This window comes from Miniopterus natalensis, chromosome 2 (genome assembly GCF_054644295.1).
Source record: "Miniopterus natalensis isolate mMinNat1 chromosome 2, mMinNat1.hap1, whole genome shotgun sequence".
Taxonomy (NCBI): domain Eukaryota; kingdom Metazoa; phylum Chordata; class Mammalia; order Chiroptera; family Miniopteridae; genus Miniopterus; species Miniopterus natalensis.
In genome coordinates, this window is record NC_142082.1 from 178,760,598 (window position 1) to 178,784,974 (window position 24,377).

The 24,377-nt window shown below is 51.8% G+C and overlaps 2 protein-coding genes and 1 long non-coding RNA gene across 3 annotated transcripts; 2 read left to right on the forward strand and 1 right to left on the reverse strand.

The window, feature by feature from the left end:
- Positions 1 to 3,470: 3,470 nt before the first annotated feature.
- Positions 3,471 to 19,771, reverse strand: LOC107544920 (uncharacterized). Its single transcript, XR_001603961.2, has 4 exons — positions 19,380 to 19,771; positions 14,663 to 14,809; positions 11,923 to 12,056; positions 3,471 to 3,543 (listed from the first exon to the last, which is right to left on the reverse strand). It is a non-coding gene; the product is annotated as an uncharacterized LOC107544920 (long non-coding RNA).
- APOL6 (apolipoprotein L6) lies at positions 3,529 to 10,134 on the forward strand. The gene is made up of 5 exons (XM_087815020.1): positions 3,529 to 3,613; positions 5,791 to 5,908; positions 8,060 to 8,894; positions 9,691 to 9,854; positions 10,095 to 10,134. The coding sequence occupies exons 1-5, from the start codon at positions 3,550 to 3,552 to the stop codon at positions 10,132 to 10,134; spliced, it is 1,221 nt and encodes a 406-aa protein (XP_087671146.1). The 5' UTR covers positions 3,529 to 3,549.
- A 990-nt stretch (positions 19,772 to 20,761) lies between the features above and the next one.
- APOL5 (apolipoprotein L5) lies at positions 20,762 to 21,516 on the forward strand. Its single transcript, XM_016222854.2, is given in 5 exon segments — positions 20,762 to 20,939; positions 20,942 to 21,070; positions 21,073 to 21,230; positions 21,233 to 21,386; positions 21,389 to 21,516. Coding segments are annotated over 5 exon segments (747 nt in total).
- Positions 21,517 to 24,377: the final 2,861 nt, after the last annotated feature.

Sequence of the window (24,377 nt, forward strand, 5' to 3'; positions counted from 1 at the left end):
CCCACAAAGCCCGTCAGAAATATGAGCCGTCCAAATGAAATAACACCGCTAATCCAGCCATCAACTCTGTTGTCTCCCCTCAATCTGCCAAGGTCAGTGGGGAGGGAACATGTTCCGACCGAAGAGCTCCCCGCCTTCACCTCTGCCCTTCATCTGGTAGGACTAACACGACAACTGGGGAGGCGCCACAGGTGCTGGTGGAGAGGGGGACCCCAGGGCAGTTTCTAAGTCTCAGCCCCACTGCCGTTTTGGGCGGGATCCTTCTCTGTCGTGGCCCATTCTGTGCATTGGAGGTTGTTTAGCAGCATCGCTGGCCTCTACCCACTAGATGCCAGCAGCACCCCCCAACCCCCCTACCACCAATATCTACAGACATTACCAGTATCCCCTGGGGAGAAAGCTCACCCCTGACTGAGATCCACTGCTCTAGGCTCGTACTAGCTGTTGTCCCAGCTGGAATCACACTGGGCTCTCCCAACCATCAACTGCATGACATTGGCCTCCCTGTGCCTCGGTTTCCTCATCTGTAAAATGGGAATAATATTAGCATCTCGTTCACATTGTCAGAGAGGATTAAAGGTGTCTAAAGTAGGCAGATGCATGTCTGGCTGATATATAGGCCATGGGCACCCTGGAGCCAAACCCTCCACACCCCACTTTATAAACCAGAGAGGAGAAAACCTTTTTTTTTTTTTTTTTAATCTTTGATGTATTAATTCTACCCGAAAGACTATCCCAAAGAAATAACCAAGCATTATTTATAAAACTGAAACTGAAACTGAAAACAACCCAAAGATTCAACAGCTGGGGAGTAATTAAATACGAAACAACACATCCATAGAATGAAACGTTACACAACCTTTAAATACCCTGTTTGAAACTATTTAGTAATATGAGGAACCACTAGAATATAAAGTTAAGGGACAAAAATTCACGCAAAACCACAGGAACCTCATGAGTTTAACTTTTTTGTTTTTTAAAATAAAATGCTGACGGTGTTTATTTCTGTGTAGTGAGAGTGCAGATGAATTTTATTCTTTGTTTCTAAATTTTCTATCATAAATCTGCATTCATTTAAATAATAAGGAAAAAAGGGGTTATATGGATTTTTCTAACTTCAAGATATGTAGGGGAGGATTCGTTTTCTAAGAATTTTAGAAGTCACACAGGAACCGGAGAAGGGGAAGGAGGAAGGTCATGAGGGCGGGAGGGGGCATAGATTTTCAAAGACCTATTTCCAAATAAGGCCACGTTCTGAGGTTTCAGCTGGACATAAAGTTTGGGGGCACATTATTCAACCCACTACAGGGAACAGCCTTTAAAAATTTGCCTGGCCAGTGTGGCTCAGCGGTTGAGCATTGACCCATGAACCAAGAGGTCACTGGTTTGATTCCCGGTCAGGGCACATGCCCGGGTTTCGGACTTGATCCCCAGTAGGGGGCACGCAGGAGGCAGCCGACCAATGTTTCTCTCTCATCGATGTTTCTCTCTCTCTCCCTCTCCCTTCCCCTCTCTCTAAAAATCAATGAAAACATATATATTTTTTAATTATTTAAAAAAAATTTGTTGGTATCACAGACAGGCACATGGGAAAACTCATTGATACAAAAAGTATAAAAGGGTATACAGTGAAAAGCAAGTGTTTCTTTCATCTCTGACCCTTAACAGTATCAACTAGCCTTTTGTCTATACAAACACAGGTATCTTTTTTGTATACAAAAGGAAGCATCTGTACATTGTGTGTACCCTGCCTTCTCATTTACCGATGCATGTGGGGGATCCTTCCGCACCTGCTCGTGTAGATTTGCCTCATTTGGTTTCATGGCTGCGTATTATTTCATTACTAGATACGCCATAGCTTATTTAACCAACCCACTTTACAAGAATGCTGGGCAGCCTTTAGACTTTTTGAAAACCATGAGTAATGTTGCAATGCTTCTTTTTTGTATCTGCATGCAGTGGCTATTTTTTTAAAATTAGACTTTTTTTTTTTAGAGCAGTTTTAGATTCAGAGCAAAATTGAGGGGAAGGTACAGAGGTTTCCCATATACGCCCCCCCCCCCACATGCACAGCCTCCCCCATTATCAACATGCCCTACTGAGCCTACACTGACCCATCATCACCCAAAGTCCATAGTTTGTATTAAGGTTCACTCTTGGTGTACATTCCGTGGTTTGGAGGAATGTCTAAGGACATGAATCCACCATTAGGGCATCACATAGAATAGTTTCAATGCCCCCCAAATCCTCTGTGCTCCATCTCTTCATCCCTCCCTTCTCCCAGCCCCTAACAACCACTGATCTTTTTACTTTCAAAATTGTGCCTTTTCCAGAATGTCATATAGTTGGAATCATAAAGAATGCAGCCTTTGCAGACTGGCTTCTTTCACTTAGTAATATGGATTTCCGTTTCCTCCTTGTCTTTTCATGGCTTGGTAGCTCATTTCCTTTCGCACTGAACAATATTCCATTGTCTGGATGTCCCAGTTTATTTAACCATTCACCTACTGAAGGACATCTTGGTTGTTTCCAAGTTTTGGCAATTATGAATAAAGCTGCTATAAACATCCCTATGCAGGTTTTTGTGTGGACATAAGTTTTCAACTCCTTTTGGGTAAAATACGAAGAAGCCCAATTGCTGGATCATATGGTAAGAGTATGTTTAATTTTGTAAGAAAGTGATAAACTATCTTCCAAAGAAGCTGTGCCATTTTGCATTCCCGTCATCAGTGAAGGAGCATTCCTGTTGCTCCACATCTTCCTCAGCATTTGATGTTGTCGGTGTTCCGGATTTTGGCCATTCTGATAGGTGTATGCTATGTTTTCAAGTTTTAATTTTGAGATAATTGTAGATTCACATGCAGAAAGATCCCATGTATCTCCCTTTACCCAATTTCCCCACCAGTAACAGTTTACAAAACTCTAATATATCACAACCAAGAAGTTGACATGGATACAAACCACTTATTCAGATTTCACCAGCTTCCCTCGCACTCCTGTGTGTGTGTGTGTGTGTGTGTGTGTGGGGGCATTTAGTTCTACGCAACTTTCTCACACATGCAGCTTTGGGTGGTCAGCATCACAGTGAAGATACAGGACAGTTCCATCGCAAGGACACGTTTGTGCTACCCTTTCATGGACACAGCCACCTCCCTGGCCTGCCACACATGGCTCATCCTGCAGGTTTAACTTTCCAAGTCCCTCTGTTTCAGATGCGTCTCTTTTAAGAAGTGCATGTAGTTGGACTTTGCTTTCTGACCCAATCAAAGAGTCTTTTCCTTTTAATAGAGCATTTTTATCCTGCTTGTTTTATGAAAAATGCAGAAACTACTGTCCCACAACACTTAATGAGATAAGCATTTTACTCTCGCCTTCACAGGTAAGGAAAGGGAAACAGGGCGGCGAGTGAATTTCCTTGAAATCAGGGAACTGGTAAGTGACCGAGGAGGCTTTGATCCACTTTACCGCGCTGTCTCTCTCCTAATTTGAAGGTCATCTTTCTCCTGGCGCAGGTAAGACATCTCAGCCAGACACCCTGTCACCCTGAAGATGGGAAAGAGCCAAAATACCATTTCAAACGTGGCAACAATACAGACATCTCAAATCTACCCGGGTAAGCTTTCCCCCACCCCAGCCGTTTTCACTGGAGGGTAAAGCAGAATCCAGCGGTGTCTTTGTAAGAGAAGATGGAAAGGAGAATGGCCCAGAACACATAAAAATACAAGGACACGCAAAAACTCGGCAGTCACACACCAACAGTTTGTTCCCGGGAAGCCCCGGTTGGGTTCAGGCTGCCGGTCGCTGTGTCCAGCTCAGCGGAGGCGGGGTTGAATCATATAAGGCATCTGTTGAGAAGGCCGGCCACCACGGAGACAGGGAGCACACGAGCATCCAAACCCTGTCTCACCGCGCGGCGGGAGGGACAGGGTTACAGAGGGGAGTGGGGTAAGTTGAGGCTGGAACGGAATGCAGCCACCTGCAGCCCCAGAGGCCGCAGACGCCAGCTATTGCTTTGACCGTTCTGTCGATGCCCAGACAAAACCGCATCTGAGTCTTGCGGTCAGCACTTGTCTCTGGCTGCTCTGTGCCTCTAGATTTATGACTGTTCTTATCGCCCTGTGGGTTTGGGTCCAACCAAAACCGGTCTGCTGAATTCAAAGGGAACACAAAGGGCCTGGAAAGGACAAACTTGCCACAATATACATCATACTATGAAACAAGCACAACTAGTTATACAATCAAACTATAAATCATAATATTCAGGCTATTGCACTCCATCAAGTTCACTGGATTCCAAAATTCCGTTCTTAGGTCTCCTGTCCTTCCCCAGCTGGCCTCTCCTCTCCTCCCTGGCTTAGCTGCTGGAGTCCTCCAGGGCTCAACCTTGGGCCGTGCTTGGCTTCTATGACTCTCTCTCTAGGGTTCACGCACAATTTTGTGGCTTTAACTACTTTCTACACTGACAGCTCCCCCATTTAATCTCCCAGCCAGAACAAGGCCCATCTATCCACTGTCTACTCAGCGTCACTTGGATATCTAATTGGGTATCTCAGACTCAGCCCACCCCAGACAGAACCCTATTCCCTGCCCAGGAAACCTTCCACCACCTCAGCAGATGGGATCTTCGCTGCAACAGTCCTTCAGGCCCCAAACCTGACTCACCCTGAGGTCATCCTTGACTCTGCTCTCTCCCATCCCACATCCATGGAAAAATCCTGTGGATCCCTTCAAATCCATCACTCTTATCATTTCTACCAACCTGGTTCAAACAGCTGTCTCCTCTTGCTCTGATCGCTGCAATAGCTTCCTAATGGGTCAACCTGTTTCCTCTCTTACACCTAGAGTCTATTTGCCAGCCCAAGTGATCATTTTAACCTATAAATTAAACCAGGGCCACTGCCAGCCCAGACGGTGCCTTAGGGCTTATCAGAAAAAGCCCACCCACAAGTGGATGTACCTCTGTGAATACACATATCTACAAGTGGATGACAACTTCGTGCAATCAATCAATTGATCGATCGAAGTGCTCCTCTCTCCAGAGACACACAGCACCTCCCCCCACCCCTGGTCCCCAGGTCTCATCACTTGGCAAGTAGATTCTGGGAGGGATTTCAGACTCCACCTGCATGCTCAGACAGGGCCTTCTGCAGTTCTCATAATATTATTATGTCCTTGGGAATATAATTTGTATAAAGGGGCCTTATAAGTTGTTGCCTTGTCTTGTAAAGATGAGCTTTTAATGATTTACAATCAATTCATTCATAATAGTCAATGGCTGACTATTGATTTGAAACAAACAGATCAATTGATAGAATAGATAAGCAAATTGTAGTGTGTTTATATAATGAAATGCTATACAGCAATCATCTTTTAAAAACTACTGATACCTGCAACAATTATATGAAGTTCAAGAACAGGAAAACTAATCAATGGTTACAGAAATCAGAATAGTGGTAACCTCTGGGGTGGGTATTGACAGGGAATAGTTACGGGAAATCTTCTGTTCTATATCTTGGTCTGGGTGATGATTACATGGGGGGATATATATACATATATATATATATATATGTGTATATATATCTCAACATTTATTGATTTATGGAGCTGGACTTCAATTTATGTACTTATATATAAACTGTACTGCAATATAAAATGTAAGAATAGTTTGCCAATATTTAGTATAAGTGTTTCACTATTATTTTGGTTCCACATTTGTAAAATCCCTCCCACTTGAATTTCATAAGGTTTTGTGGCACCTGCACTCACCTTGTTTTCCATGTTTCCAACCAGAAAGTCATTTGACCCCAGAGGACACCCCTAACTTTCCCATGGGCGAGATGAGCACGGAGGTGAAGCTGCCGGACAACCAGGCAGAGCAAGAACTCAAGGCTGGAGCTGGTTTGCAAAGGTAACCCAGCGAGTTTTGTCCCCGGGGACAGGGACAAGTGGCAGGCATCCTCATGATATGCAATGGATGTGTTCCAAAGGTGCCAGCCAGACGGGGGCCCTGTCCTCCCACTCAGGAGGTATATTCTCCTAGAGAAAAAAATATTCCACAGGGTACACTAAATATTTTGGAGAGCAAGTCAAGATCTAATTAGGTACATGACATTGAGTAACGGGACGCTAAGGGTATAAACTGTCCCGCTCTAGGGGCCTCAGCTTTGTGAGGCCTCGGAAGCAGGAACTCAGTCTTTTGGGCTCACCCGTCGTCAGGAAAGCCGTGCAGTGTTTCTGCATTCAGAATTTACGCCCAGTTACCTGTGGGTCCGCAGACGTAGCATCCCCGGCCCCCAGCACAATAGGGGCGATCAACAGACGTTGGCCAAGTGAACTCGGTGCACCGTGTGCTGTCCTCGTGGAACCAGGTTGCAATGTGACACTGTGTCAGTGGGCACTGCTGTCTCATACAGGATGTACTGTGCCCAAAATGTCCACATTTGAGGATTGGGCTTAATTTTTAAAAAAGCACAAGCAGCCACGCTTGCCTTAGCTTGTCGATCGCGTTAAAGTCAAGACTTTAGAATGAATGCAAAGTGGTGGTGTCGCCAGCTGCAACACATAGCAGTTTGTTCTTTCTTTTTGTCCCTACAAACCTGGGAAAGACAGGGGTCAGGGTGGCTGGCTGGTGGCACCTGTAAGGTTTGGGGTTCCTCAGCAGGGCCTTCCTCCTCGCCTTCACCCCACCCCGTCCCACCGCAGCCCCTGGCAGCCCGACACGCAGCTGCCAACTAACTGACAACGGGGCTTAAATTCATTAACACTAAAGGGTTTCCCTGGTAGCACATTTCCCATCCTTTCCCACTGAGAAAGAGTGTGTGCGTGGTGTGCATGTGCGTGTGTGGAGAGAAAGGACAATGGAAGGGCACATGCACATACGCCTCAGGAGGAATCCGACGTAACTGATGGGCGAGATGAACAACTGAAGCTCTGCGCCCCATTCAAAGCTCCCCCTCGGCCCCCGTGTCCTTTGGGCGAGCCTCCTTTCCTCCCTGGGCTTCCACTGTCTCCATCAAAGAGTAAAGGCGCAGCTCAGCTCCTCTCCAGGGCTCCCCCAGCTCAGACACCCGTCTGCCCGCCCGCACCCCATCACTTTAGCCTGTTTCCGGTGTCCCCTTCCTTCTTGAATGTATCAAAACGCACACTGGGCGACAGGTGGCTTCCGGGCTGCCAAAGAGGGTGTACTCTCTGCCCGTGTGCAGCCTTTCCTCGGACCCTCCCCTTGGCGCCAGGGAATCTGTGTCGTCTCCAGGCCTCCTGACCTCGCCCTGACGGAAATGCACAGTGACACTTGGCACGAGGAAAGTGCCCACAGGGGTCGGCTTTCCTCTTCCCGTCACTGCTCTCCCATGGGGGACACACTCCATGGCCAAGACCCCTTAACCCTTCACACTATGAGATATTCGGGGAGCAGGCCCTGGGCCCACTGTCCCTGACCTCTCCCAGGAAGGACCAATCCCACCTGCTTGACCCAGTGCCAAGGAGAACGGCCAGAACGTTACTGGTCGTTTGTCTTCGCCCTCTTGGTGTGCTGCTCCTCACAGAAGCAAAGACACACCACGGTGGCCAGGCTCAAGGTCATCACAGTGGAGGTCGCGCCACACAGCAGGGCGCCTGCTCCCTCGGGCCCGCCTCGGCCTCTACAGAACTTTCAGCCTCCCGCCCAGCACCCGGCCTCCCCCTCCACTAGCCCCGGGCTTCACGAGGGCCTTAGCGTTTCCCCAGGGCCTCTTGTCGGTGACAGTTCCACATTCTCTCTGAACACGGCCACAAACATCCGTCAGGGTTACTCTCCCCTCTGCCCCCCCCTTTGGCCAAGGCTACGTTTCTCCCACGTGCCCCTCCAGATGCCCCTCTTGCATGTTGCTTCCCTCCCTGGCACCGCAGCCCCCAGAGCCCTGGGACTTTTCACGGCCGGGTCGGCGGGAAAGGAGGTGTCAGGGAGACGCAGGCAGGACTCCAAGGCGGGGTGGCCGGAACATGGGACAGCGCCCGGCCTAAGAGCGTGGCTTTCCCAGCTGGGACACTGAGGCCAAGTCTTTATTTCCCTCGTCCACAGGGGCGACGCTGACACTCCCCTGGGTGAAGATGTGCAGCAGCTAGACGGATATCTGTCCGCCGAACAAATAGTGCTTTTTAAAAAAGAGTTTCCCGCTTTTAAAGAGCGACAAGAAGCAATCATCAGAGAGTACCGTGCCTTTGCTGACGACATCGACAAAACCCACAAAAATTTCATCCAGACCAGCGTGGTGACCAGCTCCGTGGCCGTCGTCTCCGGAATGGCGAGCGTCCTGGGCTTACTCCTCGCCCCGGCAACAGCGGGAGGAAGCCTGCTGCTCTCCGCCGCCGGCCAAGGGTTGGGGACAGTAGCTGGGGCCGCCAGCCTCTTGACCAACCTTCTGAAACACTTTCACAATAAAACAGTTCAAGCTCAGGCCAGCAGGGAATTGTCTACCGTCAGTCACAAGGTCGAAGACCCTGCAAAGGACATATCCCATTTGGTAAGTGCTGGAAAGACCATCTATGACTGCAGAAGAGCCATCACGGCCATCAAGAAGAACAGCAGTGCCCTGAAGATAGCCAGAGCCCACCCGAGCCTGGCCAAGGCCGCCAAGCGGTTTGTGGCCACCGGCCAGCTCCCGGCCAATCAGATCGAACAAGTGCAAAAGGCCTTTGGAGGTACGCCGCTCGCGCTGGGGAGAAAAGCTCGCTGGCTGGGCGGTGTGACCGGGGGCGTCTTCCTCAGCATGGACGTGCACAGCCTCCTGAAGGACTGGAAGGAACTGAAGGACGGAGCCAGGACAGAGTTGGCACAAGACCTAAGGGCCGCGGCTGAGGAGCTGGAGAGAGCGCTGGAAGAGCTCACCCTGCTCTACGAGAGCCTGCAGCAGGAGGTGGGCTGTGCCTTCCCTCGGGGTGGGCTGGAGGTGGGGGGGAGACAGAATCCAGGCTTGTGGGCACCCAGGTTACCGGAGGGTGTGAAGGAAGCCAGCCCGTGTGACATTTGCCTGGCTGTTCCTGAGGACGAGGGGCTCTTGGGGGTGATGGTGCCAGTCCTGGACAGGCCTGGCCATGCCTTCTCTTTCTCCCTGATGACCTGCGGGGTCCCTGGGCTGGGGAGAGGGTCTTCCAGTTGTACAGAAGAGGGCGCTGAGCCACAGAGAGCGTTGGGGATGGAAATGTTGCTCCCTAATATTCATACGTTGAAGCTCCAGTGTGAGTGTTTGGAGATGACGCTTTGGGGAGGTGATTGGGGTTTTATGAGGTTGTAGGGGTGGGGACATAATCCTAAGGGACTGGTGTCCTTATAAGAGGAGGAAACACAAGAGGGATCTCTCTCTGCCTGCACCGGCCCAGAGAGGCCATGTGAGGACACGGCCAGAGGTGGCCATCGGCACACCAGGAGGGGAGCCCTGACCAGAACCAAACTGGCCGACACCTTGATCCAGGCCGTGGAGTCTCCGCAGCTATGAGAAAACACATTCCTGGTGTTGAAGGCCCAGTATTCTGTTAGGTGGCCCGAGCGGACTCACACGGGAGCTCACGTCACTGCGGGGCCCTCCCAGCTGGGTGGGGGTGGGGGCGGGAGGACCAAGCCAGGAGCCCGACTTCAGAGCTGGGCCCCACTCTGCCCTGCCCCACAGCTCTCCTGTCATTGGTGTTTTTGTTTCTTTACTGAAACTCTTGCAGGAAAGAAGCCTTGGGAGCTCATCTTCAGAGGAAGCCAAGGTGACACTGCCTCAGCCCCCAGCCAGGCGGGGGGAAGCAGGACCCCTGGTGACAGGTGAGGCGAAGGTAGGCTCAGCCCAGGGGCCTCTGAGTGGAATCAAAGGGGACAGCATGGGGCGGGCAAGGTTGGCAGAGAAAATGCCTGGAGACCTACCACCTGGGAGGGCCAGCTGGGTCCCGAGGGCGCTGTCAGCCAGTGAGTGTCCTGAAGGTCAATCTGCCCCCTCTCTTCCATCGCTCCCCTGTGTCTTCATTGTTGCTCATTCCTTCCCTGGGGGGGGGGGGTGCTAACTCAGTCACTTGCTTCCTCAGCCCCCACTCACTCTCCCAGTCAGCCCACATTCTTGTTTCATTCTGGGCTCCAGATTAAGTGTTGATGATAAAACAATAGGGTCCCTGGTGTGAAAGGTGTCACCCAGAAAATAAAAAGGCCCTCCGAAGTGAGAGGGAAACAATTGTTCATTTGAGACCAATAAGGACAGCTATTCAGGAATCACTAATCCAGGCAGAAGCCCAAATAATATTCTGGTTAGGAGACCAAGGCCAGGGGTATTGATGAGACAGGGAAGGGGAACAATTACTCAATAGAAGGAAGGCATTTCTACTGGTGCAGATAACGTAACACAGTGAGGCTAATTCTAAATGACGTTTTTCATGTTCAGTCCCGTAGACATCATTCCATTAGTCACAATAACTGCTTTCTTGTCTTTGTAAACAGTTTTTTGGGTTCAAGATTGCTTAGGCCCAGTCCGAAGGTCATTTTAACACTCCAAAGGTTTGAGGCATACTGTGCGCAAGGCAGTTCCTCTGGGATGGCAGCTCCAGCTCCACTGCAAAGCGGCTCCGTTTACATAATTGTTAACAAGGGTGTGCTGTGTGGTTCCTTCGTCAACTCACCTTCAGTTTTTTCTCTGCTCTCCTTCTCCCCGCCCTGGGCAGCAATGGGTGGATAAGATTCCCCTTTGTTTGCACACAAAAGGATGTCACTGGAACCGGCTCAACCAGATTCCATTAGGAGAGAGGCCCTGTCATCCCCAAGACCCAGGAGCTGGAACTGAGTTTAGGACATCAGAACTCCTAGGAACTGCCCTGCCTGCCCAGTCCACCTATCTTAAACATGTTTTTGTGTATGTGGGGTTTTTTTGTTTTGTTTTTTGGTTTTTTTATGTTTTAGCTGCTCTCTTGAAAGTAGTGTGCATTGACGTTAAATACAATTTTTTAAAATTCCTGAAAGTAAAAAATAGGGGGGAGAAATAATGCGCCAGCCAAGGTGACAACTGTTGGTGTTTGGGTGTACAACTTTCTTCCTGTGCTTTTCTTGGGATGGGCGTTAAGATACTGGCTTTGCGTAGCTGTCATCAGTCTGCCTGCTGGGAGCCCTCCCTCGGGCTGTATTAGCAGATTTTTTTTCATTCTCAATGCCCTCATTCCCCTGCAGATCTATTTACTTTTCCTGATGCTGTTTTCACTCGGTAATGTTTTCTACCGCTCTGCGTTCCACTTGGATCTAATAAACATTGCTTTTAGGTTGTAAAATGTTCTCTTGACTGTACGTACAATCTTTTAATTAGACATATATTAGTCATCACTTTATCAAAACCAACTCAAACTTGGCCTATACAGAAAGAGGGATTTATTGTCTCACGTACTTAAAAACTTTAGGGGTACAAGTGGGTGGGCTTCAGGTGTGTCAGGAGCCAGACGATAAAAATGTCACCTGGCCTCTGCATGTCTCAAGATGTGCCCCCTTCCCACCTGGCAAACCCTACAGACCCGCTCTGACAGGTCAGGACTGGGTCACGTGCTCTCGCCTCCGCAGGTTGATGGGAACTATATGGAACTTAGGTCATTTCCAGTTTCTTATTATACATGGTGGTAAAATGAGCATCTGTATGCCAAAAGTTTGTTGGGTGACTATTAGAATTTTTTTCTTAAAACAGAGTACCTAAAATAAAAAATGACCTCATGGAGAAAAGGAGTCTTCCCCTCTGCCCTCCACAGTACATTAGTGAAACAATTATAGGACATTTGAGAGAGAATTTACAGGTGGAGGGGAAAGAGCAACCCTATCAACATTGTGGGCGACACCTGCCAGTCTTGCGGTCTAGGGCGTTAAACACTCTAATCCCACCCCTGGGCCACCGTGTTTTCAGCTTTTGTTGCTCTCAATCCTTTGTTTTAATTTTTCCATACCTGTAAGTAAACAGCTATCTCCACATTTTATATTGTTCTCTTGTGTATGAGCATCCTTAGAGTTCAGAATAAACATCATCCAAAATAATACGTGGCGTAACATAGACAGTCATCAAGCTTGGAGTTTGGTTTGTCTGGAATTTAGAAAAAAAGAATGAATTAGAGAATGGAGACTTGAGACTCACCTCTGACATTCATTTGCCTGGGCCCGTTTCTGAGCTTTGGTTTCTTCAGCCATGAAGTCAGTGTGACCTGAACGAAACCCACTGCTCCCTGTGGGCGGGAGGGTAGTGCCCCTCACAGAGACGGGCGTCTGGGAGAAAACACCCTTCACAAAAATTCCAACCCTTCATAAAGTGTTTGCGCCAATACCAAGGGAGGTGGGAGAGGCTCATTCTTCCCTCTTCCCTCAGTCTCAGACGGTCTTCCACGAGGCCAGAGGCTCTTGCACTACCTCCCCCTACCTGCCTGGCCGGCCCCCCGTCTGACCCTCCCCTGCTGTCTGGCCCCCCCCTCCGTCTGACCCTCCCTTTCTGTCTGACCCTCCCTCTCTGACTGGCCCCTCCCCCTCTGTCTGACCCTCCCCCTCTGTCTGACCCTCCCCCTCTGTCTGACCCTCCTTCTGTCTGACCCTCCCTTTCTGTCTGACCCTCCCTCTCTGACTGGCCCCTCCCTCTGCCTGACCCTCCCCCTCTGTCTGACCCTCCCCCTCTGTCTGACCCTCCCTCTGTCTGACCCTCCCCCCCTGTCTGACCCTCCCTCTGTCTGACCCTCCCCCTCTGTCTGACCCTCCCTCTGTCTGACCCTCCCCCTCTGTCTGACCCTCCCCTGTCTGACCCTCCCCCTCTAGCTGACCCTCCCCCTCTGTCTGACCCTCCCCCTCTGTCTGACCCTCCCCTGTCTGACCCTCCCCCTCTAGCTGACCCTCCCCCTCTGTCTGGCCCCTCCCCCTCTGTCTGACCCTCCCCCTCTAGCTGACCCTCCCCCTCTGTCTGGCCCCTCCCCCTCTGTCTGACCCTCCCCCTCTGTCTGACCCTCCTTCTGTCTGACCCTCCCCCTCTGTCTGACCCTCCCTCTCTGACTGGCCCCTCCCCCTCTGTCTGACCCTCCCCCTCTGTCTGACCCTCCCCCTCTGTCTGACCCTCCCTCTGTCTGACCCTCCCCCTCTGTCTGACCCTCCCTCTGTCTGACCCTCCCCCTCTGTCTGACCCTCCCCTGTCTGACCCTCCCCCTCTGTCTGACCCTCCCCCTCTGTCTGACCCTCCCCCTCTGTCTGACCCTCCCCTGCTGTCTGGCCCCTTCCCCTCCTGACTCAGCCTCAGCAGCTCTCCTGGCTCCCTCCCTGCCCCGCCTCCAGCCCCAGCTGCCCTCGGGGTCACCGTCTCCTCTGACGCGCCATCCCCTGCTGCACCCGGGGTCCTGGCGCACACATGCCCTCACCTCATTAGAGCTCCACCAGTTAAACCTTCACTGCTCGCCGAAGGAAGCCCACTGACTCTCCAAGCTACTCGGGGCGACCCCACCCCACGACTGTCCCTCCCTCCGGGTGGAGTGGGGTGCTTCAGGTGTGCCCCTGAGGGGGCGCAGACCCCTCCGGCGTGGCCAGCGAGGCCAGGAGTTGGAGAAAGCCGTCCACTCTCCCACGTAATCTCTACTTTCTAAGATGAGGAAGAGACGCAAACGCCAATGCAAGTGGAGCGATCAGCTCTCAGAGGCCCCGACGCCGCAGCCAGCACCGTCGGAGGCTTTTCCAGAGTGTTGGACCTTCCAGAGTGGCCAGTGAACTTGTCCCGCCCATGCTGAGGTCTGTGACCTCAGGTGGTCCACAGGCCTGCTCATGACCTGCCCTCCCATACTAGAAGCAAAGCAGGGATCTCAGTCACCAAGCAGAACCCCAGAGTGGCTGGGGAAGGGGGATGGACCCCAACTGGGGTTGAGAAACCTCACTTTCCCAGTTCCATTAGCACCTCACTAGCTGTGGGAGGTCTCAAGGGGCCTTCCTGTGTCACTCCAGCTTGTCCCGGTCCACCCTCACCAACCACGAGCTTCAAGTGGCCCTTGAATGTGTGACGAAATGCAAGCTGTTGTCACCTGTAAGTCACACTCCTTTGGACCTAAAATCTAACATTCAACCAAAAGAAAACCAAAAGGCCGCTGTTCGGTCAGCGCCCGACGTTACCGCGAGGGGGATGCGGACAGGAACCAGGCCGAGAAGCACGCAGGGGTTTGGAAGATTCTGCCGCAGCATCTTCAGTGGGCTGAGACCAGCAGCACAGGGCAGCCCGAAAGTGGGGGTGAGCTTTCTCTCACAGGGGCTTAGGATGGGGTGGGGGCGGCGGTGCTTCTGTCCCAAAGTAAATACACTCTTTCCTCTGAGGCGTTTACCATAAAAGGTGCTGGCCTTTACCTTTTGTGGTCAACACCCCCTTGTGCTGAGAAAGCCAGAGTGTGTCTGTGCCCCCCCACCTGGTGCTGAGCGGTCCCTTATTTATCAAGCCCTTTGTCCTCCGTCTACCAGGCACAGCAGACAGTGGTCGGCGGTGGCCGGACCCTCGGGAGCCCGGCCTGAAATTCCAAAGTTAGGAAGAGGCGTCTTTGCGCTGCGGGGACCCAGCGTAGCAGCCAAAAGCGAGCCAGCTAAAGAGAGGGTCCCGGCCTGCACTCCCGCGCACGGGGAGACCCCGCCCGGCTGCGCTGCGCTTCTCTTGGCTGGAAGATGCGGGGACATATGTGCACTCACCCTGCAAGGCGCTTGGGAGCAAGCGGGAGGGAATGGCCGTGAGGTCCTTAAGGAAGCAACCGGCGGCCCGCTCAGTGGCTGCAGGCGACCGGCACCGGCGGTGGGCTGGCGGGGACTCGCCTGCTTCCTCTTGTCCAGCCGCAGTGTCTGCAACATAGTTGGTCGGTTTTGAGTAAAAAGTCAAAAAGATAGAAGCGTTATCGGTTTCTAGATAAATTCTAAAAAGTAAACCCAAGATATTATGAATCAAAATATCTCTTCTATGCGCCTAAGAACTGATAGCATGCCACAGAAATATGCAGGGACATGAAAATGACAACTGTCACACGCACTCGCAGGTCCTCTGAAGACGGCTATCCTTACAGCTTCCCAGGCGCCGCCCCAGTATTTGTCCTGTACACATTTTCTGTTTTCTTCTTTGGGGAGCCAGTCGGCATAGGGTGGAGCCTCTATCCCAGATGTTCTGGCCGAACTTTCTTAGCATTGTTTCCAGGTCATTTTGCCCACTTTCTTCATCTCTGTCTTTGGTGCCTTTTTTTTTTTTTTTTTTAAATAGGGTGACTTGTCCCTTGTGTGCCTTCCCATAAGCATTCATTGTGCGAAGGCTTTATTTCCCCGGCTCTTCTTCCCAGGCGCCCCAGCTGTCACTCATGTCCCCGTTGTCCTGCTGCGCCTCCCTGGGGCCTTCGCAGCTGTTTTACGGTCTTGCGTTGTCAAGGAAATGGTTTCCCTGACTTTAAAAAAGTTAATTGCCAAACAAGTGTTTGCAATTTTCATTGGCTTTTTGGCAACACTTTCCAGGTGTGTTCTTCACCTGCCATTTGTTTTTCTTGTTGGTGTCACTTTTTTTTGGTGATTTTTTTCTTGTGGTAAAATATATATAACATAAAATTGACCATTATAACCATTTCTAAGTGTCCAGTTCAGTGGCATTACGCACATCCATACTGTTGGGCAACCATCACCACCGCCCGTCTCCAGAACCTTCTATCTTCCCGAACTGAACTCTGCACGATTAAACGCTCGCTCCCCAGGCCCTCAGCTCCTACAATTATGGCTGTTTCCACTCTTCCCCTTTCTGTCTCCCTGAACTTGGCTTTTCTACATTCCTCACAGAAATGGAATCAGACACTACTTGTCTTTTGTGGCTGGTTTAACTTTCTAGGGCCAGGATGGAGCTGCTCCTGCCCAGATGCTGCAACAGCAAAACTCGGGTAACTTTCGTGTTCCTGCAAGTGTCCTGCTTGACCAGAAACGCACCGCATCTCGCCAGCTGATCCCAAAACCTCAGGCCACCTCTGGGCCTCCTCACCCCAAACCTGGTCAACTGTGTGGCCCCAGCCAGTCAGATCGTTCCTGTTTGCCTCTTCCTTGTTTCTCATTTTTTTTACCCCATAAAGGCTGCCTGGCTTCCACCTCATTTTGCGTTTCTCCGAAATGCACTTCATGAAGCGCTATGAAGTTTGTTTGTAACACCTAAATTGCCTTCTTTAATCTTCTATTTAAAGCTGGCATAATGCCTTCAAAGTTCCCCCTGTTGTCGCATTATCAGAACTGCATTCCTCCCTGAGGCTGACCGCTATCCCACCGCACGCACACCCCACATCTTGCTCAGCCGCCCGTCCGCCAGGGACGCCTGGGTGGCTCCTGCCTTTCAGCTGCTGTGAAGGTGCTGCTGTGATCACGGGCGTACACATGTCCCTTCTAGACCCTACTTTCAATTCTTTTGGGTGTACACCCAGAAGTGAAATTGCTGGATCATACGGAAATGCTATCTTTGATTTTTTTTAGTAACTGCGATAGCGTTGGCGGTGGCTGCACCATTTTATATTCCCACAAGCAGCGCACAAGGGTTTCAATTTCCCCACCATCTTGCCAACACTTGTTTTTTGGTTGGTTGGTTGTTGGTTTTTGATAATAGTCATCCTAACGGGCATGAGGTAGTATCTCCTTGTGGTTTTGATTTCTATTGCCCTAAATCAGTGACGCTGACCATCTTTTCATGTGCTTATTGGCCATTTGTATATCCCCTTTAGAGAAATGCCTATTTAAGTCCTTTGCCCATTTTTTTCAATTGGGTTGGTTGTTTTCTGTTGTTAATATTTTTTGTGTAGACCTTGTGCTGGCTGCTTTTTTGCATGGACCAGCTATTTGTAGGAGATTTAAATAAGGGAGAAGCCAGGGCTGGCGGAACTGTTCTTTCGGATCTAGGGCTGTTTTCAGTCTTTACTTGTCCCCGGGCAAAGGACCTGGTCAGCTTTCAGACTGTTCGCAATGCAGTCTTTTCTGTCCGTCTCAGGGACAAACTGCACCCTACCAGTATGGCTGTTCCCACTGTGTTCCTCATGTAGTCCTGTTTTCACTGCTTTTGCGACCCAGTCCAGATTAGTGCCAACTTGCATACCTTGTTCTTACTATTTTAAAAAGGGATTTTAGTTTTGCACTTTGCAAGTCCCTTGAAGAGGGGCTTTTTCCTGAAACCTGTGGCATTGCCTCTTTCTGAAACCCGCAGTTGTCAGCATCCTTTCCCCTTTCCCTCCCAAAGCCTCACTCAGTCCCTTTGTTTTGCATCCTTTTAGCCTAGTTTACCCATTTTTCCTCGTTTCTAATAGATGGTGCTTGTGTCATTTTTCTGTGGCTATTGGATAATTGCCAAGAGAAGAGAAACTGGTAACTTGATTCATTTATCTTTGCCCCAAGAGCTCACAGAAAGCGTTCTGAGCACCTCACATCATCACACGGACAGGAACTAGACGTGGCATCAGACGAAGCAGACTTCGGTTCCCCCCCCACCTCTCCCCCCTCTTCATAAAATCCGTCTTAGCAAAGGAAATTTAAGACCTTTAATAAGCACACTAATAGGTGCCCAGACACCAGGCCTATCGGGTGTTGGCGTCTTGGAGCAGGATTTGCTCCATTTGCCCCAGTCCAGGAACACTCCTTCCCCAGCCCTTCTCCAGCCTTGCCCCAGGCACGAGACTGTCTAGGCCTCGCCTTGAGAACCACACTCCTGGGATCTGCCTTTCCACAGCCTTTGCCTGGCCACCGAGACTCCCCGATAGAGCCGGGCTGCATCCCCGATAGAGCATAGGTTCTGCTGCCTGACACAGGCTGTACTCACTCTTGCTAAAGTATCTAGAAGTTTCTGTAAAATGAGGTGCACTCTTCCACTCTTTAGATTCCTCCCCACAGCTCCACTCAATCCCGAGATAACTCAAAACATTGTCCTTCCCATTTGCTGCTGGCTGATGAACCCACTTGGACTAAATGGGGTCGCTTCCCATGTGCCTGCGAACGTGTCTTCCCTCCTCTGCTGAAGGCAGACAGGCGGGGTTTCCTTTCTCAGTGGTGAGGCCGAGCAGAGGCTTCTGGGAGGCTGCAGTCCTAGGTTCTGTCAACCGATGGGCGCTGGCACCAATTCAACACCAACAGGAATCCCCAATTTGGGGTGTGGCGAGAAGGAAACTCCGCTTGGTGCAAAACAACTCAAGTGCATAGCTGCAAGGCGGCCCTGGGCCAGGCCCCTCTCTGGCTGGACAGCCCTTCTCGGCTCTGCGTGGCTCTGCTCTGTGCTGACATCCGTGTTGCAGCTCAGCCGGAATCACCCCCCGGCCCTGGGGAGCTGGTTTACACAAACAGGAGTCCCCACCTCTGGTCCCTGACGGCCTGTTCTCATGCAAATAAGGACTCCAAATCCTTGCAGTGTGATTGGTCCAAAAGGGCCAGGTGACTGTCCTGATTGGTCAGCATAGAGCCTCTCTAATTGGTCAGAGCTGTGCAGCTCCGTTGGATGGGGAAGGCCTCGGTCCTACTGGTTGAAATAGGGTGGCAGGAGCTCATCCTCAAGGGCTGGTGCGATGGCAGAAACGGGGGGGGGGGGGGCAGTTCAGTGCGGCTTCTCCCTGAAGTGCACTTTGCAGGAGGCCCCTGAGTAGAAACGGCTGCTAGGCTCTGTGTGTGTGCCTGTGTGTTTGTTTAATTTGAGCCCAGTTAGCCACCAGGGGCCTGTCTTAGTAGGTCTCTTCCTTCTCAGGGCCCACAGTTCTCTCCCTAATTCCATCACTACCTGGACTGTGACCTAGGATTGGAAATCACCCGGCTTGGGGCCAGCCTTCTCCTGTGGAAGAGGGATGGACTCACTGCCGGTGAAAGTGGCAGCCTGCCTGTTATCATCAGCGCTGGGAAGCCTCAGGGGTCAGCTGTAGTATTCTTTCTCAAAGAGCCCGCAGGCAGCCTCACAATTCTTCTCAAAGTGGCCTAGACACCTTTTTACCAACAAGGGCTAGGGACTTTGCACCTCTTTGCTATCCATGTACCAGAAGATCTCGGTGAGCCTTCCAGGTCTAGCATCCCACAGCTCTTTAAGATTTAGGTTGGAGGGGGGCTGAACTCCTACGTGTGCGGAGACACCCCAAAGAAAACTCTGATTAGGCCTTTTTTTAAGAGTGACTTGATGGGGAAGGAAGTCAGATGGCCCCTCCTGCTTCCCTGGGGAGGGGAGAGTTGGCTGGTCTACCTGAGGCTGCTGATGGCCTTGCCCAGGGAGCAGAGGGCTCTAAAGCCATTGTCACCTGTTCCTTTGGGGCCTTGGGGCTGCTTGGTCTCAGCAAAGACTTCCTGTGAGCCCTGCCTCTTTCCCAAAGACACGCTCTCCAGTATCCTAAACCTACTCCCCGACCATGGTAGGTGCTCAGTTCGAAGGGAGACAGGAACGAACCTGAGGGTCACACAGGTCAGACTCCTGCGTGTGGCAGGAAGCTGACTGCAGCATCCTGCACAGCATCCGTCCGCTGGGAAGGCGCATCCTTGACAAGGCGCTTCTCCTCCTGGCCTGTTAACACATGAAGAGGGTGGAGCCCGCTGCTTCTAGGCACCACCACCCATCTGTCAGAAATCTACTTTCAGTTTCCAAAATACACACGCGTCAGAGTGAATGACACTCTCCCTGTGGGAGAGAAGATACTCGGGTGTCTCACTGGAGGGCCTCCCACCTTTTTCTTTAGATTACTTTACCATTGTTTGAATAATTCTAATACATGCACGTTACAAAACTTAAAAGGAGCAAGAGGGCAAACAGTGAAAAGTGTGTGTCCCGTTAAGCTTTGTCCCCAGCTCCCCGGCTCCCCTCCCCAGAAGCAACCACAATTTTCAGGTAGATCCCCTTTAAACAGAAAAGAAGGAAACTGAGACAAACCCTCTATAGGCTATTTATTTATTTTTATTTTGTAATCCTCACCCGAGGATATTTTTTCCATTGCTTTTCAGAGAACGTGGGAGAGAGAGAGAGAAGAGAGAAAGAGAGAAAGAGAGAGAGAGAAACATCGATTCGATTGGTCGTCTTGACTGGGACCTGGGATTGACCCTGCAACCGAGGTACGTGTCCTCGGCCAGAATCGAACCTGGGACCCGTCAGTCCGCGGGCCAGCGCTCTAACCACCGAGCCAAACCGGCCAGGGCCTCTGCAGGCTCTTAGTTCTCTATTTCCCAGGACAGAACTGATGTCTGTACAGATGTATGAATTACATATGTGTGTGCATATATGTATATATTTATCTTTATTGTTGAAAGTATTACAGATGTCCCCCCTTTCCCCCCACTGACCCCTCCACCCCGCACCCTATGCTCAGTGAAATAAGCCAGTCAGAGGAAGGCAAGTATCACATGCTCTCACTTATATGTGGAATCTAATGAACAAAATAAGCTGACGAACAAAAGAGACCCAGAGACAGAGAAGCATGGAACAGACTGAGGGGTCTCAGAGGGAAGGGGGTGTGTGGGGGGCACACATATGTATTTTTTTTAAGCAAAAATTTGGTGACAAAAGTCGGTGGTGCTTTAAGTTGTGTTTGATTTATCACATCAGTGTCACAGCCAGTCTGGATGTGCAGAGGGACAGCATCAACCGTCCTGCTGAAAACACAAGGGGGACAGGCCCAAGGGCGACCCTCTGTCATGCTGCTCCCCAGTTGTACCGTGACCCCCAGGGCCCTGCTCCCTGAGTGTGTTCGAGAACTCAGACGACCTAAGAGCCTCTCGCCTCCCTGGGGAGCCTGTCCCAGAGCTGGAAAGATACCTGTGTGACGCAGTCTGTCCCCAGGCATGAAGCCACTGTGCCCCACTGCATCCTGGTGCGAGGTGCCGCGACTCGAGGAGGGGTCCAGGCCACCTGGGAATCTGTCACAGGAGGAAAGAACGTTTCTCTTAGAGTTTCCCTTGTGGAGCTTTAAGACGGGAAAGATGATCAGAGAACTTAACAGCATCGCAGACCAAGTTGACACAACCACAGGATGCTCACCAAGACCAGCCTGGTAGCCAGCTCCTCAGGTGCTGTGTCCGCCGTCATGACCATCCTGGGTGTGGCCCTGGCACCTGTGACAACAGGGGGGAGCCTGATACTCTCAGTGGCTGGCAGGGCCTGGGGGTAGCAGTTGCTGTCACCAACATTTTGACAAGTGTCTTAGAAAACAGGAGCAATTCGGCAGCGAGAGACAGAGCCAGCAGACTGGTGGCTCGTCCAGTGACACTGGAGCAGGGGACTGGTGGAGGGACAGATATTTCTGAAGTTAAACGGCAGGGATTCGCGTTAGGAGGTGTATTGAAATCCCCCGGAGCACCAGGCAGCTTCGTGCCCACCAGGCCGCCCAAGCCAACCCTGGCTGCATTGCGATGGTCAGGAACTTTGTGGCCACAAGCCGTGGGCCCCTCTGGAGGGCCACAGGGGTGCAGAGACCCACGGTGCCCAGATGATGAGCGCAGCTGGGGCTGGCTTCTTACTCGTGCAAAGTGTCAGCAGCACCGGCAGAACTGGAGGCGCCTGGAAGGGGGCGAGGACAGAGGTGGCCGCAGATAGATGACATAATCACAGTCGCCTTTCCCACACCCCTCACTTAAATTAGGTCCCTCCTGTTGTTTCCAGCACCCTGTGCTGAGCACATTTTTGAGATCACATGTTTGCTAGGTGCTGGCTGGCTGTCTTCCTGCCGAGCACCCCCTCTGGGCACCGAGCGGTGCTGGGCACACAGCAGGTGCACCATACATCTGTGTTGAATGACCCGAGTCTGGCATTTCCTGATAAAGGTGACATTTCACATGAGTTGAGAAAGAACCTTTATTTGAAAACTAGTTTGTATTTCTAGACTCTCATTCAGAGCCATTAACTATCTATTTGTAAAAAATGAAAATGACTACCAGAAAATGAAGCAGAATTTCAAAATTCCTCCTTAATTCTACAGAGAGGGTGGGATGGGACTGGGTCGCAAGGCCATTGCCCAAGACCCTGGCAAGGGACACAGAAGACTGTGAGACTCACAAATTCATTGTCATTAGTTCAGGTAGGTCAGACGTTCTGCGGGGGCCCCTCCCGATGTGGAAGCGCTGACTCCTGATTGTCCCTGCGGGTGGGACGCTGTGGGGAAGACAGGCAGAGACGCGACCAGGAGCACACAGCGTGCCACGGCCCAGAAACAGAAGCCTGTGTGGTTCCCCTCACATCCAGGCTTCTCTTCGAACCAAAAAGCTGGTCCTTGGCTGCCGTAGCAGCAGCCAGGGAGCATGGAGTGAGGGTGTAGTCCAAGCACCTGCATGGAGCTGACTTTCTGATCCTGAGTTTTATATGACACCTCCGGGGAGTGTGGTTTCGTTCCCAGCACAGCCCGTGCCTGTCACAGCTGTGGCCGTGTGTCCCAGGCTCTCTTTCTGTGGCATCTTCAGGAACTCTGGCAGGTGCCCCAAGGAGGCGTTAGAAAGCTGGGCATGATTAATCTGGTCCTGTGACCTCTGGAAGCTCAGCCGAGAGGGGAAAAGACAGGTACGCTTCCCTAACAGAGAAGCCAGCGGCTCCAGGTCATTTCCCAGCGGTGCCAGTGTGTGGCTGCGTGTCACCAACCGGTTTGTGTGATTAACAGACGCTGCAGGTCTGGGCTGAGCTTGGGTCAGAGAAAAGCCTGCCTCAGTTAAAGCCGTTGAAACAGGAACAATTTTGTGTGGAAAGGGTTCAAGCCAACAGTGTAAAATGTATGAAGAGCATACTATGTGCTGAAAACGAGTTGACTTTGGATGCTTTCGGGCTGGGCCAGAGGCCCCGACCCAGCAGGGCAGGTGCTATGGTGGCGTGTGGTGCGGAGCAGCAGAGGGCAGCAGGTCGAGGCGACACCTGAGCTGAGCCCTGAAGGTCGAGGACAACTCCACTTTGGGGGGGCGGTAGAGGAGCAAAGGCAAGGGGTGCGGGGGCACGGCTTCTTCGGGGGGACAGGCTCTGGTGACAGGGCAGGTGGATGGGGTGGCCTGAGACCAGCGTGAGGCCTTCAGCGCCATCTTAAGGAATTTGGATTTTGGACGCAGGACAATGGGAATTTCTCAAGGCGCATTTATTCTGGGAGAATCGGGGTGGAGGGCAGAGGGGGGACTGACTGGAGGAAGGCACTGGAAGCCGAGGTCAGGCCTTTCTGTCAGCAGCCTGAGTGTGCCTGACCCGTAGGGCTCATGTTACTGTTGCTGTTTCACGGATTCGGGCAGAAGACACAGGACGGCGGAGACAAAGGACTTCATCGCTCACGCACAGCGGCAGCAGGAGCTCAGCGCAGGGGAGCTTCCCTTGGGGCAGGCGGCAGGACGGGATGCGCCGCGCACGCAGCAGGCCTACAGCGCAGTGGAGGGCACCGGACGCACCTTCCGCGGCAGGTGGTAGGCAGCTTGATCTCTGTCCGAGGGACGCCTCACTCCTCTAGGACGCTTGCCGCGAACACCCCCTGAAAAGGCCCGGAAGGAGCAGCAGGGCCCGGCAGGGGCGAACCCAGTGAGATGCACAGGAGCTGGGGGACGGAGGAGCGGCGGCCCGGCACCGAACGGATGTACGTGGAGGGGCCTCACCAGTGCTCTGAAGTGTCCGCTACGAGTACCAGGGGTCAATATGGAGGCAGATATGGAAACATCATTTTAAAAAATTGAAAAAAGTAATTCAACAAATGTTTACTGAATGCTTCCATGTGCCAGGCACCAGAGATACAGCAGTGAACAGAACAAAGTTCCTGACCTCCAGGTGCTTCCACTAGAAGTACAAGGAAAATAAACCAGCAGGGAGCACATCGCCTCAGGCCTCAGGGAAGGGGCAGCGCCTGGAGCTCTGCACAGAAGCCCATCACCCTGCAATTTATGCTGAAACAGTCTGTTTAGAGACCAGATGTGGGCGGGGTGCTGCTGCTGCCAGGAAACAACAGAGGTAGAGGCGTTAAGGAGCCAAGGCCAGATGTGCCAGCTCGTCCTGGGTGGCAGCAGTGGAGGAACTCACTGCCCCTGGCCTGCCACAGTCCGACAGGCAAGTGGAAGGTCTCGGACCGGGCAGCACTGGACGCCAGGAGGCAAGTGCACCCAGAAGGGGCTGCTACGGTCCTGGAGGGAGAAGCCCGCCGGCAGCAGGGTGAAGAGTAAGCGGACGCAGCGGGCAGAAACTTACTCCAGAAGTCTGTGTGGAGAGGACTTGGGATCTTGAAAAATTGTTCTTATGGGTTTAAAAGACTTAAGCATGTTTAAATGCCGCAGGGACTAGAGGGAAAAGGTTAACCATTCAGGAGAGGGCAACAAAGCACGTCCCCGAGAAGGAGGGAAAGGACGGGACGCAGAACGCGAGCCCCTCTTCCAGAGCAGGAAAAGGGGAAGAATGGGTGTGAGCTCAAGAAGGTGTGCAGACCTGGCAGCAAAAAGTTCACCCCAGGAGCCC